The 16,561-nt window shown below is 43.1% G+C and overlaps 1 protein-coding gene across 1 annotated transcript; it reads right to left on the bottom strand.

Annotated features, from left to right (window-relative positions):
* Positions 1–3,388: 3,388 nt before the first annotated feature.
* On the bottom strand, positions 3,389–10,955 carry Ces2c (carboxylesterase 2C). The gene is given in 12 exon segments (NM_133586.3): positions 3,389–3,764; positions 4,189–4,261; positions 4,634–4,771; positions 5,132–5,276; positions 5,489–5,569; positions 5,688–5,828; positions 6,084–6,182; positions 6,888–7,146; positions 7,223–7,356; positions 7,979–8,120; positions 9,755–9,965; positions 10,864–10,955. Coding segments are annotated over 12 exon segments (1,686 nt in total). The 5' UTR covers positions 10,940–10,955; the 3' UTR covers positions 3,389–3,577.
* Positions 10,956–16,561: the final 5,606 nt, after the last annotated feature.

The following is a 16,561-nucleotide window of genomic DNA, read 5'->3' as shown; positions in this document are numbered from 1 at the left end:
TTCTTTATTTCTTCCTTGACCAGGTTATCATTGAGTAGAGCATTGTTCAATTTCCAAGTATATGTTGGCATTCTTCCCTGATTGTTATTGAAGACCAGTCTTAGGCCGTGGTGGTCCGATAGCACGCATGGGATTATTTCTATCTTTCTGTACCTGTTGAGGCCCGTTTTTTGACCAATTATATGGTCAATTTTGGAGAAAGTACCATGAGGAGCTGAGAAGAAGGTATATCCTTTTGCTTTAGGATAGAATGTTCTATAAATATCCGTTAAGTCCATTTGGCTCATGACTTCTCTTAGTCTGTCTACATCTCTGTTTAATTTCTGTTTCCATGATCTGTCCATTGATGAGAGTGGGGTGTTGAAATCTCCCACTATTATTGTGTGAGGTGCAATGTGTGTTTTGAGCTTTAGTAAGGTTTCTTTTATATATGTAGGTGCCCTTGTATTTGGGGCATAGATATTTAGGATTGAGAGTTCATCTTGGTTGATTTTTCCTTTGATGAATATGAAGTGTCCTTCCTTATCTTTTTTGATGACTTTTAGTTGAAAATTGATTTTATTTGATATTAGAATGGCTACTCCAGCTTGCTTCTTCTGACCATTTGCTTGGAAAATTGTTTTCCAGCCTTTCACTCTGAGGTAATGTCTGTCTTTGTCTCTGAGGTGTGTTTCCTGTAGGCAGCAGAATGCAGGGTCCTCGTTGCGTATCCAGTTTGTTAATCTATGTCTTTTTATTGGGGAGTTGAGGCCATTGATGTTGAGAGATATTAAGGAATAGTGATTATTGCTTCCCGTTATATTCATATTTGGATGTGAGGTTATGTTTGTGTGCTTTCATTCTCTTTGTTTTGTTGCCAAGACGATTAGTTTCTTGCTTCTTCTAGGGTATAGCTTGCCTCCTTATGTTGGGCTTTACCATTTATTATCCTTTGTAGTGCTGGATTTGTAGAAAGATATTGTGTAAATTTGGTTTTGTCATGGAATATCTTGGTTTCTCCCAAAGCTTTTAAAGAGGGCACAGAGAATTGGATTTCGGGTTTTACACATGTCAGGTAAGTCTTCTACCATTGAGATATATTCCTAGAACCTTGATTTTTTTCTCTTCATAACTTCATAAACAAAAACAACGTGTCACATGCATGCCTACGTATCTCCCATCACTTCCAAGATCACCCACCCACCACCACTATATAAAAATTATTTCTAGCTGCTATTGTTGTTCTATTCCTCTTCTTCTTCCTCTTCTTCCTCCTTCTCCTCCTCCACTTTGTTACTAGCCCAATGAGACAAATTAGAATTTTATGATTTTTTTGTACTTTTTTTTCCAAAACAGTTTTTCTCTGTGTACCCCTGGCTCTCTTGGAACTCCCTCTGTAGACCAGGCTTGCTGGAACGCAGAGATCCACCGGCCTCTGCCTTCAGAGTGCTAGATTAAATATGTCCACCACCACCCATAACAACCATTTTTTTTGTACTTTTTATGTGGAGACAGAACACAACTAAAAGTTCCAGTTTTTCCAGGAGCTTGCTGTATAGCTCAGGCAAGTCTTGTGATCTCTGGCTTCAGCTCTCTGAGTAGCTAGGATTTCAAGCCTATGCCATCTGCTCTGGTTTCCTTTTGCTTTTTGTGGTGCCCAGGGTTTTGTCCATGTAGGGCAAGATGTCTACTACTGCTATATCCCTAGCCTTACAACTTCTTTAAATGTTTAACACACATGTCTCATGACATAGCAATTCTGCCCTAGATTGTAAAGCCAACAATAGAACAATGAGAGCACATAAAATCATGTGTGATAATTTCCATACAGCTTATTACAATCCAAACCTAGGGTGGGTGTCCATATAATCCTATAGTTTAGCCTGTAATCCAACCACTGAGGGGCCAAGACAGTGAGGTCGTGTGTTCAATGCCCTCCTGGTCTATACAGAAACTGTGTCTACAGAAAGAAGAGCTAATGAGCAAGGACAATGGTTGTGTATAGACAAGTAAGTGGATAAAATGTGTTGTGTGTACACTTGGATAGCACTCCACAATAAAGGGAAACAAAAACATTATGTGAAGTGGCCTAACCAGACACAAAACATTCTATTTATATTGGATTAGAGACAAGTCCCAGGACAGTAAAATAAAGCAATGCCATGTTTACTTTGAAACAGAATTAATGGCAGTGAATGGCAGCCAAAGGGCCCAAGGGATGCCCTCTGGGAAGTGTGGGAATGGGGAATGTTCTAAATCTGATTTGGTGGGAGGTATATGCCTTGAGGATTTTCTCAGATTCACTAAACCAGATACCTAAAAGAGATTAATTTGATTTCATCTGAATGACCCACAGTAGTCTGAGGTTCTTGAGTGGAACCATGGTCCAACATGCACAAGTCCTAAGACCAATCTCCAGCACCATAAAAACAATCCACACTCAAGCTATTAAAAATGAGGTAGTTATTAAAAGTCTCAAACATATTTGACACCCACTTCAGTGTGCATCTACAGAGCTGATAAGCAGAGGCATGCTGGCAGTAGGAACTTCAATCAATGCTGTTCATATAGAATGGACACATCATACATGGTCAGTCTCACTGAAAGGAAGGTCTTCCCTGCCCCCATTTCAAGTCAGCAAGGACTTAATATTATTCTTGTAATGGTCTTGTTTCCACATCCCACCAGGAGAGGGCACAAGCAGTGATCCTTGAAACTGATTTCCCAGAGAAGTTTCTCATTACACAGCGAATCTATGGGCATCTTGACCCTGGATTTCCCAATCTATAAGACAGCACATCTGTTACTGTTGTTGTAAGGTACTGGTTATGATTTTTGTTTTGCTTCAGAGTGGTGGGTCTTGTTATCATGCCCCAGGCTTCTGTAATACTTTTGTCTCAGCCTTCAAACATTTGAGAACACTGATGGTGTGAGTGCAGTTTGTTGTTTATAATCTTTTGGGAAGAGCATTTTGAAGGCAATAGGGTTTAGAGAAATCAGGTTTCTTGTGCTCAGTTACACATATGAGAAAACATAAACTTGCAAAAGAGGACACAGGATTTTTTTTTTTTTTGGTTCTTTTTTTTTGGAGCTGGGGACCGAACCCAGGGCCTTGCGCTTCCTAGGTAAGCGCTCTACCACTGAGCTAAATCCCCAGCCCAGGACACAGGATTTTGATGCAGTCACTCTCCTGCAGTCAACAGTCCCTGAAGCATCTGCTTCATTTGAAGAGGCTCTTGCACTTGGAAAGAGGAGAGTGAGAATGGGGAGAAGTCATGGAAAGAAGGAAGGAAGGAAGGATGAAAGGGAAAAAAAGGAAAGAAAGAAGGAAGAAGGAACCTAGTTTCAGTGAAGGGTTAAAGATGATCTGGGTACTTAGGGTTCATATATCCACACTATTATGGGAACTTTTATTGAGTCCAATTAAATTTTGCCCAGAAGAATAAAGAGTAACACACGGAGGGCTTCTCATTCATGTCAGAAAGGGAAAATATTGGGGTTGGAAAGGATTCTGCGTGTTGGAACAGAAAATTAGACTTTGAAACTCAGAATGATCCCACCTGCCCTCACTCCCACACTCTGTTCCTTTCACCAGACACTACAGCTCTGCATGGTTTTTCTGAGCTCCATTTAGCTCCTGGATCTTCTGGGGCAGAGTCTTGGTCCAGAACTGCAGCCTTCTGGCCTTCAGGGCTCGGTCCACAGCAGGCTGGGTGTCCAACTGCAGGTACTGCTCGTCGTGGTCCAACACAGGCCAGTAGGGTAGACCCTCGCTGTTGGGGTTCCTGTGGATATGCCAACCAGAAAAGAACACTCATCCAAAGCCTGATCTTATGTTTTGGGTCAGGAAAGTGGAAAAATTAGGACACCAGTTAAGGGGTCTGATGGAATGGGTGTCCTGATATATGCATACAAGTGTCACTCACGAGTTTCTGCTTCATGTAGGGGAGACTACCTGACCTGTTTTATGTCTCTCCCTAAGAGGTAAGATCTAAAGAACAGTACCATAGCACTATAGCCCATAAGCTAGGCCACCGTGAGATAACTAGTATGCGACACTTACAACATATCAAGATATATGTATAAATGAGTTACTATGTAGAAAAGACTCTAGCAGGTGGTGGAAGATTCATGCATGCTAGAAGGTGACCATCCAAAAGGAAGCCCTAGATAGGGACTCACTTGTAAGGTTGAGAGGTGTGTTCTTACCCGTGTCTTGCAAAATTGGCCCAGTACTTCATCATCCGCCTACTCAGCAGCTTCTCCTCCTCAGTGAAGTCAACTGGAGTCATGAGAAAGACAAAGTGTATGCCACCTCATGCAACTGTCAATTCATTTTTCATGTGCATCATTGCAGCTGCTGTCTGACCCTAAACTATTGGCTTTGTTGCCTCCCTTCTTCATTATCAAGAAACCAAGATTATGCAAGTTTCTAATTCAGTTCCTGCCCTGATGTGGCCTTAGCGCCTCCATCACAGGGTAGACTAGGAAGGGTGCAGACTCCAAGCTGCGCACAGTTTTGAGGCCATAATACACATTTATTCTTTTCCCTTCCCATAACCTAGGTTTTCTAAAATGGACTGGAAAATCAGGAGTCCCTGCAGGAAGGTCACCTGGGACCTGATTCAGTTCTAGAAAAGAAATGAAGACTCACCTTTTATGCCCCAGAAGAAGGACCCAAAGACAAAAGGAACCTCATCAGCATGGTCAGCCTTCACGTGGGGTGGCCTGACATTCTTGAAATAGCTGGGTGCATGTTGGAACTCATAGAAGTAGACAGGGGCATGGGAACCTGGAGACGGGACAAAGAGTGACTTAGTTATCTCTTACCTGAAGTTTTTCTGACAAATATTTGGTAACAAAATACCTTGATAAAAAGTCACCTAGAATCATAGAAGGTAAATGGAGAGTGAACCCCAGACTGGAGCACTAGCCAATGAAAAGTCTTTGACTCATCAGTGCCCATGGCCTTCCCAGCTGAGTGGTTTTGTTAGGTCAATAGAGTGTCAGCAACCCATTTTCTCCTCTGTAGACAGATTTTGCTCTCTTAAACTAGGCATGAGGAGACCTGGGTACCACACTGCTCCACAGTGTTCACCCATGACCCCCATTTCTGAACTACTGCAATCATCCTTGACACAGATGTACCCACGTTGAAAGTGTGCAACTTGGAGTGCAGGGATCACAAACAGGAAGTCTCCCATCATCTCAGCGTACTGTATTTGTAGGGTCTGGGGATCATCAGTATTCCCCATGTACTCTTCCATTAGCAGGTCACCACACTCAGGAGGAAGCATCTGCACCAAGGAGATCCAGAACAATATGGTTAGACATAGTATAGGTTCAGTAGGCAACAACATTTGCTATTTGGGAGAATGCAGCTGGGATGACATAGGGTCTGAGGGCCCCACACAGAATCACCATATGCACTTATTTTATTACTAGAGATGCTGTCTGAAAAGGATATATGAGAGACACCTCTATGTGGGAAGGACCTGAGGTATCTCACCATTTGTGCTGCTGTATCCTTTAGAACAGCCTGCAGGTTCTCTCTGGATAGCTCCTTTATTATTTGAGCAGTGCCCATGACCTGGGAGGCAGAAGACAGTCTTAAGTGTGGCGTCTGATGGATTAAAGATTTACTGAGTTTCTATTGCTTAGCATTCATATACTCTCCAGGCTCCGAGAGGATTGGAACTGTGCCTCACCATAGGAATGGTGCAACAGTACTCATCAGTGTTAACACCAATGATGCTGGGGACAGGGCGAAAATCCTCAGATGCCAACAGCTCTTTGGGATGCCTGGGTAGGAACTCTCCATCCACCACAGCGGGAATCATCTTGAAGACCTGAGTGGCATTAAAGGTCAATGCTGAAAGTTAATGAAATAAATATCCTGATGTCCACTGAATCACCTCCACCTTTTTCTCATTTCTCACTGGTTTCAGGGTGATCTGCTCACCCTGGAGGAGAATCTACACTTAGATAAGCCTATCTTGATATTCATTTTGCACACAGAACTGAAAGAACACAAAGGCATAAAGAGAAGGTATTTGGTTCAGAATCCCACATCCTGTAGACCAGGTTCTTCCAATTATTCCAACCTTGTTAATGACCAGAATCTCTGCTCCACTCTTGGCTCTCAGGCAGCGCACCAGGGTCTCTGAGTCCGTGGCCTCACATCCAGAGAGCTTGGCCACTGTCTGCAAAGGAAAAGAGGCAAGAAGAACTGTTCTCAATCCAATTTGATGTTGTTGTGTCTAATTCCAACACTATAGTGTGTGTTGTGTGGATTGGAATAAATAAATGTTCCCATTGTCCTATTGCTCAAAGGTGACAGCCAGCAAGCAGGACTCTACTTGCACATGTTTAGGGTAGCTTTGTTTTCTTTACCTATCTTTCTGTGTTTCATGTATTGGGGAAACTATAATTGTCTAAGGGTCCCTACATGAAGGTTAGAGGGCAAAGTCTCAGTCTTCACTGCCCCTTTATTTGACAGGGTGACTTCTTGTTTTATTGCTGCCTGTCCCCATGAGCCGGTCTGTGAACATCCAAGGATTCTCTGGCGCCCATCTATCCACAATAACACGAGAATTTCAGTTATGTGTTAATGTCTCAAGCCCTTTGTGTGTTCTTGGGATTTGAAACTAATCACCTCATGCTTGCACTCCAAGCAGTTTTAAAAACCAGTGAACCAGCTTCCAAACACATGCAGAATTATTTTTGCCAGTGGTGGAAACTGCAAGGACTAGTTCATGGACAGTTAGCATACTCATCCGGTATGAAGTAGATGCAAGTAGATGATAACCCCCGAGTTTCTCATAAATTATTGGAAAGACTCTATTTCCCCACTGAACAGAACAGTGGAGTACCATAAAGACTGAGGTGGCAGGGCTGAGGACACTTACAGTGGAGACCGTCTCAGAGGTTTCAGAGATAAGGTCAGGCAGCAGGGCCACTCCACTCTCCATGATGGCACCATGGAAGAGCCCTTGAGACATGGGGGATATAACATGTGAAGACACACTTGTGCCACCTGCAGACACGCCAAAAATAGTGACCCGGTTAGGGTTGCCTCCAAAATGGGCGATATTCTGCTGGACCCATCGCAGGGCAGCCACTTGGTCCAGGTATCCCCAGTTGCCTCTGGCATGCTCATCTCCAGTGCTGAGAAGTGGAAGATACATGGATCAAAAGGCTGTCTAGGTTCTGATCAGCTACTATTGCCCAGTAATGGCCTTACCTGAAAAAGCCCAGGACACCCAGACGATACTGGATAGCGACAACCACCAAGTCCTCATTGACTGCCAATAGAGATCCATCACACATGGAAGCCATTCCTATAACCAGTGCACCTCCGTGGATGCACACCATCACCTGGAGAAGTCAAGGGAGATGCCAGGAAAGTCCTAGCCTGTCCAAGCTCTCTGATCTGCTTACTAGAATATCCACTGCTGTGCCTCTGTGCAGCTACCAAAATATATAAAAATCCCTAGGATTTTAGGGCCTTGGCCACAGCCAGGGACCTCTAGTATTCCCATTAGTGTACTTCTAGTCCCCATCCCACCATGTGTCTCAGTTTGAATTCATGGCTCTCTTCATAGAGGAACATCATCATTACTCAGACTTTTCACAGTGGAACAAAGAGGAGTGTCTCTATGGATATCTCTCTAAATTAAAAATTGAAAGGGCCACCAACTCTCATTGTCACAACAGAAACATAAATGTATAAAATTGTGTTGAGGTCTTGAACCCCTAAGTGCTTCTGCAGAGCACAGGTTGTAGAATGATTTCTGGTTTTATTGAAGAGCCTTTGATGGCTCTGTGTTCCATACTCAGTTTTCAGCTGCATTGTGTGGCCGAGATGGCCTTCTGTGACCCAAGTAAGCTAAGACTTTCATCAGAGTCCACCCTGCAATGGAACTCAGGTTTATTTTGTCCCTTCTAACCATCTTGACAAAATGCCCTCTCCCATAGCTGACCATGGTCTGACACTCACAGGCAGGTTAGAGCCCTCATGGGCATGGGCTGGTGTATAGATGTTGAGATACAGGCAGTCCTCAGACATAGGAATGGAAGACAGTATCATTTTCATATCTGTCAGGCCTACTTCATCCAGCATATCAATATTTTGCAGACACCTTTGAAAATAGCAAACAGATATTCCAAGACATGAGCAATGTGAGTCTGGAGATTTTATCTCAGCCATGTTCAGCTGCAGCTCCTCATGGTGTTTGTGAACACAAAGTCTCTCTCTAAAGTCCAAGTGAGGTAAAGGCCACAAGCTCTATGAAAGCTGGATGATATCTGGTAGAGCCAGATATCTGGGGAGGCTGCCAGTTAGGTGGGGCCTGGATTTTAATCTTTGTAAGTCTGGGATAGAGAGACTAGTAGTTGTCTCCATGGAAATGATTGGCTGTCTGCAGTGACATTCATTGAATTGTATGGGAAAAGCAAGTCAAGGATTAGCAGTCATGCAAGTATTTTCTAGTCTCTGTTCCTGGATGTCATGGCTTGTATATGCTTGGCCCAGGGAGTGGCACTATTAGAAATTGTGGCCCTGTTGGAGTAGGTGTGTCACTGTGGGCTTTAAGACCCTCACCCTAGCTGCCTGGAAGTCAGTATTCTGCTAGCAACCTTTAGATGAAGATGTAGAGCTCTCAGCTCCTCCTGCACTGTGTCTGCCTAGATGCTGCCATGTTCCCACATTAATGATACTGGACTGAACCTCTGAACCTGAAAGTCAGCTCCATAGTGGTTAAGAGCACTGACTGCTCTTCTAGAGGTCCTGAGTTCAAATCCCAGCAACCACATGATGGCTCACAACTATCTGTAATGTGCTCTGATGCCCTCTTCTGGTGTTTCTGAAGACAGCTACAGTGTGCTTTGTAATAAATAAACAAATCTTTAAAAAATAAAAATAAATAAATGTTGTCCTTTACAAGACTTGCCATGTTCATGGTGTCTGTTCACAGCAGTAAAACTCTAACCAAGACACTGGGTATGGCTGTGATGTGAGAAGCTCCTGTAGTTTTGTTTCACTGTCTTCCCCACCCCCCTCCCCATGATGGATTGTAATCTGGAGCCTCTAATAGTAGCTTTCTCTTTTAACTTGCTTTTGTTGGTACTTTATTACAGCAACAGAAAATAAACTAAGATCCCCATTTTGGAGTGTTGGACTCCCAGAGCTACTAAAGGATTCAATGGATAATACTGCTGCCCTAAAGGGTAGTGAGTAGTCCTTCCTCACGTGTGCAGACTCTCAGGGAACTTCTCTTGTCTGAAGTGTCTCCAGGGGGGATTAATTACATCTATTTGTTCCCTGGTCAATGGCACATGGCCTTATAGGATTTCACAATGGCTGCGAGGATGGGGTTAGCAATTATCTATCACTGCTGTCCTCCTCAAGTACCTGAAGTATATTCTCCTGGATTTAGGGTGCTTGTTGCCTAATAGGTAACATTTACTCATGCCTAGAGATGCCGCCCAATGTGGTAGAGGACACTTTGCTTAACTGGAATGTGTGAACAATTTTATCTTTGTTTCTCTCCATAATACCTCCATGTTATTCCCTATGAGTGTGAAACTCTGATCCAGGAGCATGGTACAGTTGTTCTAATCAATCTTAGTACAGCATCAGAAAAATGCACGAGGCACTCATCTACAAAGAGGGAAAACTTCTGTGTAGCTGAAATGGAGGAGACACTTCAGCATGGCCCAGAACTCAGAGCACAGTCTCCTCCAGAGCCTGAAACCCTCTGGGTCCAGAACTTACATGGCCGGATGTGAGGTCCCATCTCTCACACCACTCCATGGCTCAGGGTCCTCAGGAGGTGCAAAGCGCAGCGGTCCTACAGGAGCCTTGGCAAAGGGAATTCCCAGGAAGGTGTGGACACCAGCTTTAGTGTCCCTCACGTGGTCAAGCTTTCCTCGGACCTGGCCCGTGTGTGTGGTCCTGATGGAGCTGGACTCTGGTGAGTCCTGACCTGGTGGAGAGATACTTCAGGGTTAGTTTTCTGTAATCAGTTGCCAGCAGATTGTGAGATTCCCGTCTCATTGTCACCAGGGCACAGAAGAAGGGAACCCATCCAACCCCAACCCGAGTTCACCTGAGGCGTGTGAATGTGGGAGCTTTCTATCCCTCAGGCTAGGAACCTTTTTTATGTCCATTTTGAAGTATGTGAGAACATTTCCCTAGCCAAAGAAGTCATCACATATTCAGAGCCATTTAGCCACATGAAATTATCATTAATTGTTATACACATACAACAAGTAGGGAAGAGTGCCTTCTTATTTTCTCCTGAATTGTCTCCTGCTGTCTCCAAAGCTCCTTACACTGAATTGTCTCCTCAGTATGGAGTGATCTTAGATGTCTCTGACCCTCTGAGTGCTAGTGTGTCCTCAAAATATGTGTGCTTTTGTTGGGGAAGTGGTAAGCATGTTTCCCATTTTTTTTTCCTTTTCTTTTTTCGGAGATGGGGACCGAACCCAGGGCCTTGCGCTTGCTAGGCAAGCGCTCTACCACTGAGCTAAATCCCCAACCCCGCATGTTTCCCATCTTCTGTGTATTGTGCCATTCTTCAATCTGTGGGTCGTGATCACTGGAAAACACATATTTCTGATGCTCTTAGGAACTAAGAAACCACTCGAGAGCAACATTACAGTAAGGAAGAAGCAATAAAAATAATTTTATGTTTGAGTGTATCTAATGTCATGGGATATATGGATTTTCCAATGGCCAGGAAGTAGAGGTTGAGAATGGCTGATCTAAGGTTACCATCAGTGCCCCTCCCATTCCTTCTCTCCCACAAGCTAAACTCTGCCAAGCAGAGCTTGGCAACTCTGATTCCAGTCATTCCCCATTGCCAGTTTAGTGAGCCTTACCCCACACATGGATAAGAATAAGCAGGAGCCCAAAGAGCACAGCATTCAGCCAGCTATGTGGTTGTTTCCGTGCCATGGCCAGTTCTCAGTTCTGAGTCTGTGCTGCTAGAATGACCAAGTTTCACAAACAGGAAGAATAAACCGTGAAGCTTGCCCAGGCAGGAATTTAAACTGAAGGAATGTAGGCGGGGAACATGATGTCGTGGGTGAAAGTTCACATTGTAGAAGTGATTGGTCACATGTGACAGGAGCCAATGGCCAGGAGGCAGGAAAAAAACCACCTCTGCTGTTTCTGTTCGCTCTCTGGCCTCCTGGAAAGGCACAGTGTGGACTCTGGAGGTTATCTGGGATATCAGGAACCCTGTCCTTATACCTGGCCAGAAAGTTGTAACAGAACGTGGAGTGCTCTGTGAGAAGGTCACAGTCAAGATGTCACAGGAGAGTCAGGCAGATGCAGGAGCTTTGAGTGTTACCTGTATCCTCAAGACTTCTGTGCTTTGAAGACTCACTTTACTGAGCCTGTTTCCAGGGTCCCTGGTCCCTACAATCATTTTAGGACCTGTCTGACTCTCTCCCTATTAGGTCCCATTTTGTTTTTTTGAGAAAACACACTGAAATTCTGTAGAGCCCACAGACCTGTTTTCTCCACTGTTATGAGGGGTCTCCTCTAGTGCTCAGCTCCTCCCAAGATCAACTTCACAGTCACTCGTTCATTTAATGTTCAATTTAAATTATTCACTTAATGTTCAAATTTAACATTCAAATAATGTTAATTTTCTTGTCTGAAGTGTCTCCAGAGGAAATTGATTTTACCTATCTGTTCCCTGGTCAATGGCACTTGGCCCTATAGGTTGTCATAGTGACTGTGAGGGTGGGGTTAGTAAGTCTTGACTACTGTTGCATTCCTCAGGATCTGAAGTATATTCTCCTGGAATCAGTGCCACTGATGCCTAATAGGTGACATTTACTCATGCCTGGAGATACTTCCCATTGTGGCAGAGAACACTGGGCTTATTCTGAACCTGTGAACACTTTATCATTTTCCCCCTCCAAAATATTTATCAGTGAAAATTCTGACCCAGGAGCCTTGACACAGTTGTTCAATCGAATCCATCACCAGAAAAAAAAACACAAACAAACAAACAAAAAACATGCATGGAACACTCATCCACAAAGAGAGAAAACTTCTGTGTAGCTGAGATGGAGGAGACACTTCAGCATGGCCCAGAGCTCAGATAACAGTTTCCTTCAGTACCTGAAACCCTCTGGGTCCAGAACTTACATGGCCGGATGTGAGGTCGCATCTCTCACACCACTCCATGGCTCAGGGGCCTCAGGAGGTGCAAAGCGCAGTGGCCCTACAGGAGGCTTGGCAAAGGGAATTCCCAGGAAGGTGTAGATACCAGCTTTAGTGACCTTCATGCGGTCAAGTTTGCCTCGGACCTGGCCAGTGTGTGTGTTTCTGATGGGGCTGGACTCTGGTGAGTGCTGACCTGGTGGAGAGATGTCTCAGGGTTAGTTTTCAGTAATCAGCTGCCAGGAGATTGTAAGATTCCCATCCCCTTCTTACTAGGGCACAGAGGAAGGAAACCCAGGACCCCTAGTTCAGTTTTGGAGTATGAGTATGGGAGTTTCCCTGTGCCTCAGGGACAGGAACCTTTCCTATATTATTTTCCAAGAGTTCTCCACCATTTCGCTAGTCAAAGAGATCACACACTCAGAGATATTTTGCCACTTGAATTTACGATTATTATCATTCTTATTCAATGTTACTAAGAGTTACAGTCATAGCCATACTCCAAGGAGGGCAAAATACCTCTTTATTTTCCCTGAATTCTCTACTGCTCTCACCAAATCTCACACTGAACTCCTCAGTATAGAGTGATCTTAGAAGTCTCTGCCCCTCTGAGTGGTATTGGGTCCACAAAAGTAAGTGCTTTTGTTGGGGAATTGGTAGGAACATGTTTCTCATACTTTTATCTATTGCACCAGTCCTCAGCCTGTGGTTCATAACGAATGGAAAACATATTTCTGATGCTCTTAAAAACTGAGAAACCACTCAAGAGCAACATTCAGTTAGAAGGCACCAAGATAAAATAATCGTATGGTTGGGTGTTTCTAATACCACTCATATATGGTTTTTCCCTATGGTTGTGACCTACAGTTTGAGAATGTCTGATCTATGGTTTTGATCAGTTCCCTCCCCATTCCCCATGCCTTTCCTCCCACAAGCTCAGCTCTTACAAGCAGGGTTAGGCAGCTCTGACTCCAGTCATTGGCCATTGCCAGTTTAGTGAGCCTCACCCTGCACATGGATAAAAAGTAGCAGCAGCCCAAAGAGCACAGCATTCAGTCAGCTATGCAGTTGGTTCTGTGGCATGAACAGCTCTCAGTTCTGAGTCTGTGCTGTTAAGACGACCAAGTTTCACAAACAGGAAGCAGAATGTGTGAGTTCTGCCCAGGCAGGAATTTAAACAAAAAAGAATATAGGTGGGGAACTTGCTGTGGTCGGTCAAAGTTCTCATTGTAGGAGAAGTTATTAGTCATGAGTGACAGGAACCAATGGCTAGGAGGCAAGGAAAGTCACCTCTGCTGTTTCTGTTCCCTCTCTGGCCTCCTGATCCTCTCAAGGCCCAGAATAAATTCTGGAACTTGACTGGGATATCGGGAACCCTATCCCCATACCTGGCCAGAAAGTTGTAATAGGAGAAGCCAGAGCACTTATGTGAGAAGGTCACAGTCAAGATGTCACAGGAGAATCAGATGGATATGATGGACAGTAATTGTACAAGAATTAGGCAGGGACCAGCCATTTTTCTAATAAGGGAGAAGAAAAATTTCCAACATCTCCAACTGAGTGTGTGCACCCTCAAAATCTCAAAATGTGGCCTGTTTGAAATGAAAATGGTTACATTCATTTGTTCACAATGACCAAGCTATGCAGATAAGTGGATTGTTTGATTATATACAAATCATTTAATAATTAAACTCTTCAAAACTAATAATGGTATTAAAATTCTAAAGTGCTCAGAGAAGTGTTTGCAGCAGGAGCTCAATAATGCCTCAGTCACCAGAAGAAGTATCACGCAGCCATCTACTTGCATCCTAAAAATGACTCTTCCCTCTCCCCAACACCTAAGTCAGGCTTAACTTTATCTTTGTCTATTTATTGGTGTCCGGGGTAGGGCATGCCAGTATTATCACTTTTACCTACTGATCCCTATGGACCTAGGCTGTGGAGTTCTGATTTGAGTGAAGGTGGATGAGGTACATCATGAGTTTGCTAACTTTTCTCTGTCTCAGACTGGGACTTGCCTTGCATTCTATACATTCCTTAGGCAGCTCTGATTTTTTTCCATAGCCAAAGGTGCAGAGAGGTGTTCAGTGAAGTCCTTCTCTCTCCTCTGGGTTTGTCATCTTCACAAGCTCTCACCTCATAGAGCATTGTGTTTTGACACTGTAGAATTTGGCAAACCTAAGCTGCAAATCAGCCTGGTGTTTCTGAGATGCCCTCCAATTCACATGGGTGAGCTCTGAAATGCATGGACTCCGGAGACTTCATCTCAGGATTGTTTCTCACTGTTGTTATGCCTTTCCTGCCACCAATACATGACCTAACAAATCCTGGGCATCAGCCCACCCTATTGGGCAAATTTCCTGCAGATGTACTTTCATGCTGTTTAGATGAGATGGTGATTTCATAGTTACTGTCAATGATTTTATAGAACTCCTAAATAGATACAAGTAGTTTTAAGTCCCCTCTAGAATAAAAAGCTACAAATAGAATTCTGTGTCATGAACTAATTGCACTAGGAAAAGAAGATAGACTTGGAACAGATTTATGATCAAGGAAAACATTTCTTCTGGATTAGGACTGAGGTCACTAATGTCCGTCATAAAGGTCATAAACTGGGAATGGTCAATTTATTGTAGGTGTCAGGACAGAAAATAAACGATTGACAAGTTTATCCATACAAGACTTCAAAGTAATAAGATACAAGGTAGATGATTTGTCTCTTGACAAAACCTTGGTAACTTGTGCCATCAAAAACTATTGCTTTAAACTTATAATGAACTTGTGGAGCTGTAAAATAGATAAAGGATATTTAGTCAGGTACTGGTCTTAACTGAAAGGCATGTAAACAGTTCTGCTGCTATTCCTTAAACATTATCAACCGTTGGCATGAGATATTGCTTTAAACTTAAAATGAACTTATGAAATGTAAACGTGTTTAGAAAACCATGTATGTAATCAATTATTCCACTATAATGGTTCTACCTGATAATTGCTATGAGGTAATTTTTGTCTGAGAAGGTATAAAAACTAAGAAAAAAAACTAAACAGATAGTGTATCCCTTTTCTGCTTCATCCACTATGTATGTGTCTGTGTATGCCTGGCTTTATCTTTCTTTTTTTTTCTCTGGCTCATGAAGAGTTAACAAACTCCAATCCTTTTGCTTGGTCATCAGTGGCTCCTGATTTAAAGACTATAGAGTCCAGTAACTAAGTTTCTTTTCTTAATTCTCTGCTGATATCAACAGGAGTTAACTGCCAGAAGCTACTACCTCTGGCCCCCAGAACAGTAAAAGAACATCAACTGCCAGAACCCATCAGCTTCTGGTCCAAACTCAGTACCTGAATCTATAGGCAGGACCTTGACAAGACTGCTTGCAAGAGCAAAGATAACTCAAAGAGCACCCCAGGCTGAGTGATGGCTCCAGATATCTGCATCCCTAGAGATCTATGTGAGGTTTTCATGAAGGTCAACAGTTCCAAGAGTTTCCTCTCCCTATCAGTCTACCTCTTTCAGAATTCGAATTTTAAAGAAGAGATGCTGCTATGTTTTTAGCACAGAGGTTAAAGAGATTAACCAATGAAAGGACAAGACACACTCAAGCATGTGTGTTATTGTCTCCAGGGAGTCTCCCTGTTACCATAGCCATACATCTGATTTTGGAGGTTTCTGAAGTTACATCTCAAAGGGTTGGTAAGAAACCTCTTCTTTGTTGGTGAATGGGATCATGGGTAGTTGCTAATGAATTTACCAAGGATGTGGTACTGTACACAAGGTTCATAGTCTTCTTTATGAGAATCCTAGACCTTTTAGTATTACACCTGGCAGAGGAGTAAATCTGATCATGCTTAGGCCTACAGCAGGAAGCACACTCTCTTAATAGTCTCTTTTTGTAAATACCCCCTCTACAAAAGCAATGTGGTCTAGATGTACATAGTCTTCACAGCTAACATTGTTCATAGTGTTAGAGTTCTTTTATGTTTTTCATTAGTATATTCTAATGGTACATAATAATGTGTTTCATTATGACATTTTCATACATGTGAATGAGGTATTTGTTCATAGTAATTCCCCTATAACTTTCACTTGTTCCTGTCTCCTTTCTGTTCTAGCTCCTCTTCTATTTATTGTCTTCTTAATTGCTGTTGATCATCCAATAAATTCAATTACAGTAACTAATTGAGTGAGGGCTTGTTTACAGGAGAATGGGCAATTTACTGGTAGATATATCACTGAAGAAAATGTCTCTTTCCTACTCAGTGTTCATTACTTACCTAGAGATCTGGAGGAAGAGATGGGGTCTCCTGAACCTATGAACCTTAGCACACCTTACACATCCTCAGATTTGTGCAGTGTGAATGGAATCTTGCCTGATATCAGTTGGAAAATCTCTTATTTACTTT

This window comes from Rattus norvegicus, chromosome 1, assembly GCF_021556685.1.
Source record: "Rattus norvegicus strain SHRSP/BbbUtx chromosome 1, alternate assembly SHRSP_T2T, whole genome shotgun sequence".
NCBI lineage: Eukaryota > Metazoa > Chordata > Mammalia > Rodentia > Muridae > Rattus > Rattus norvegicus.
Note: the sequence above shows the minus strand (reverse complement) of the source record. Positions and strands in the feature narration are given on the sequence as shown.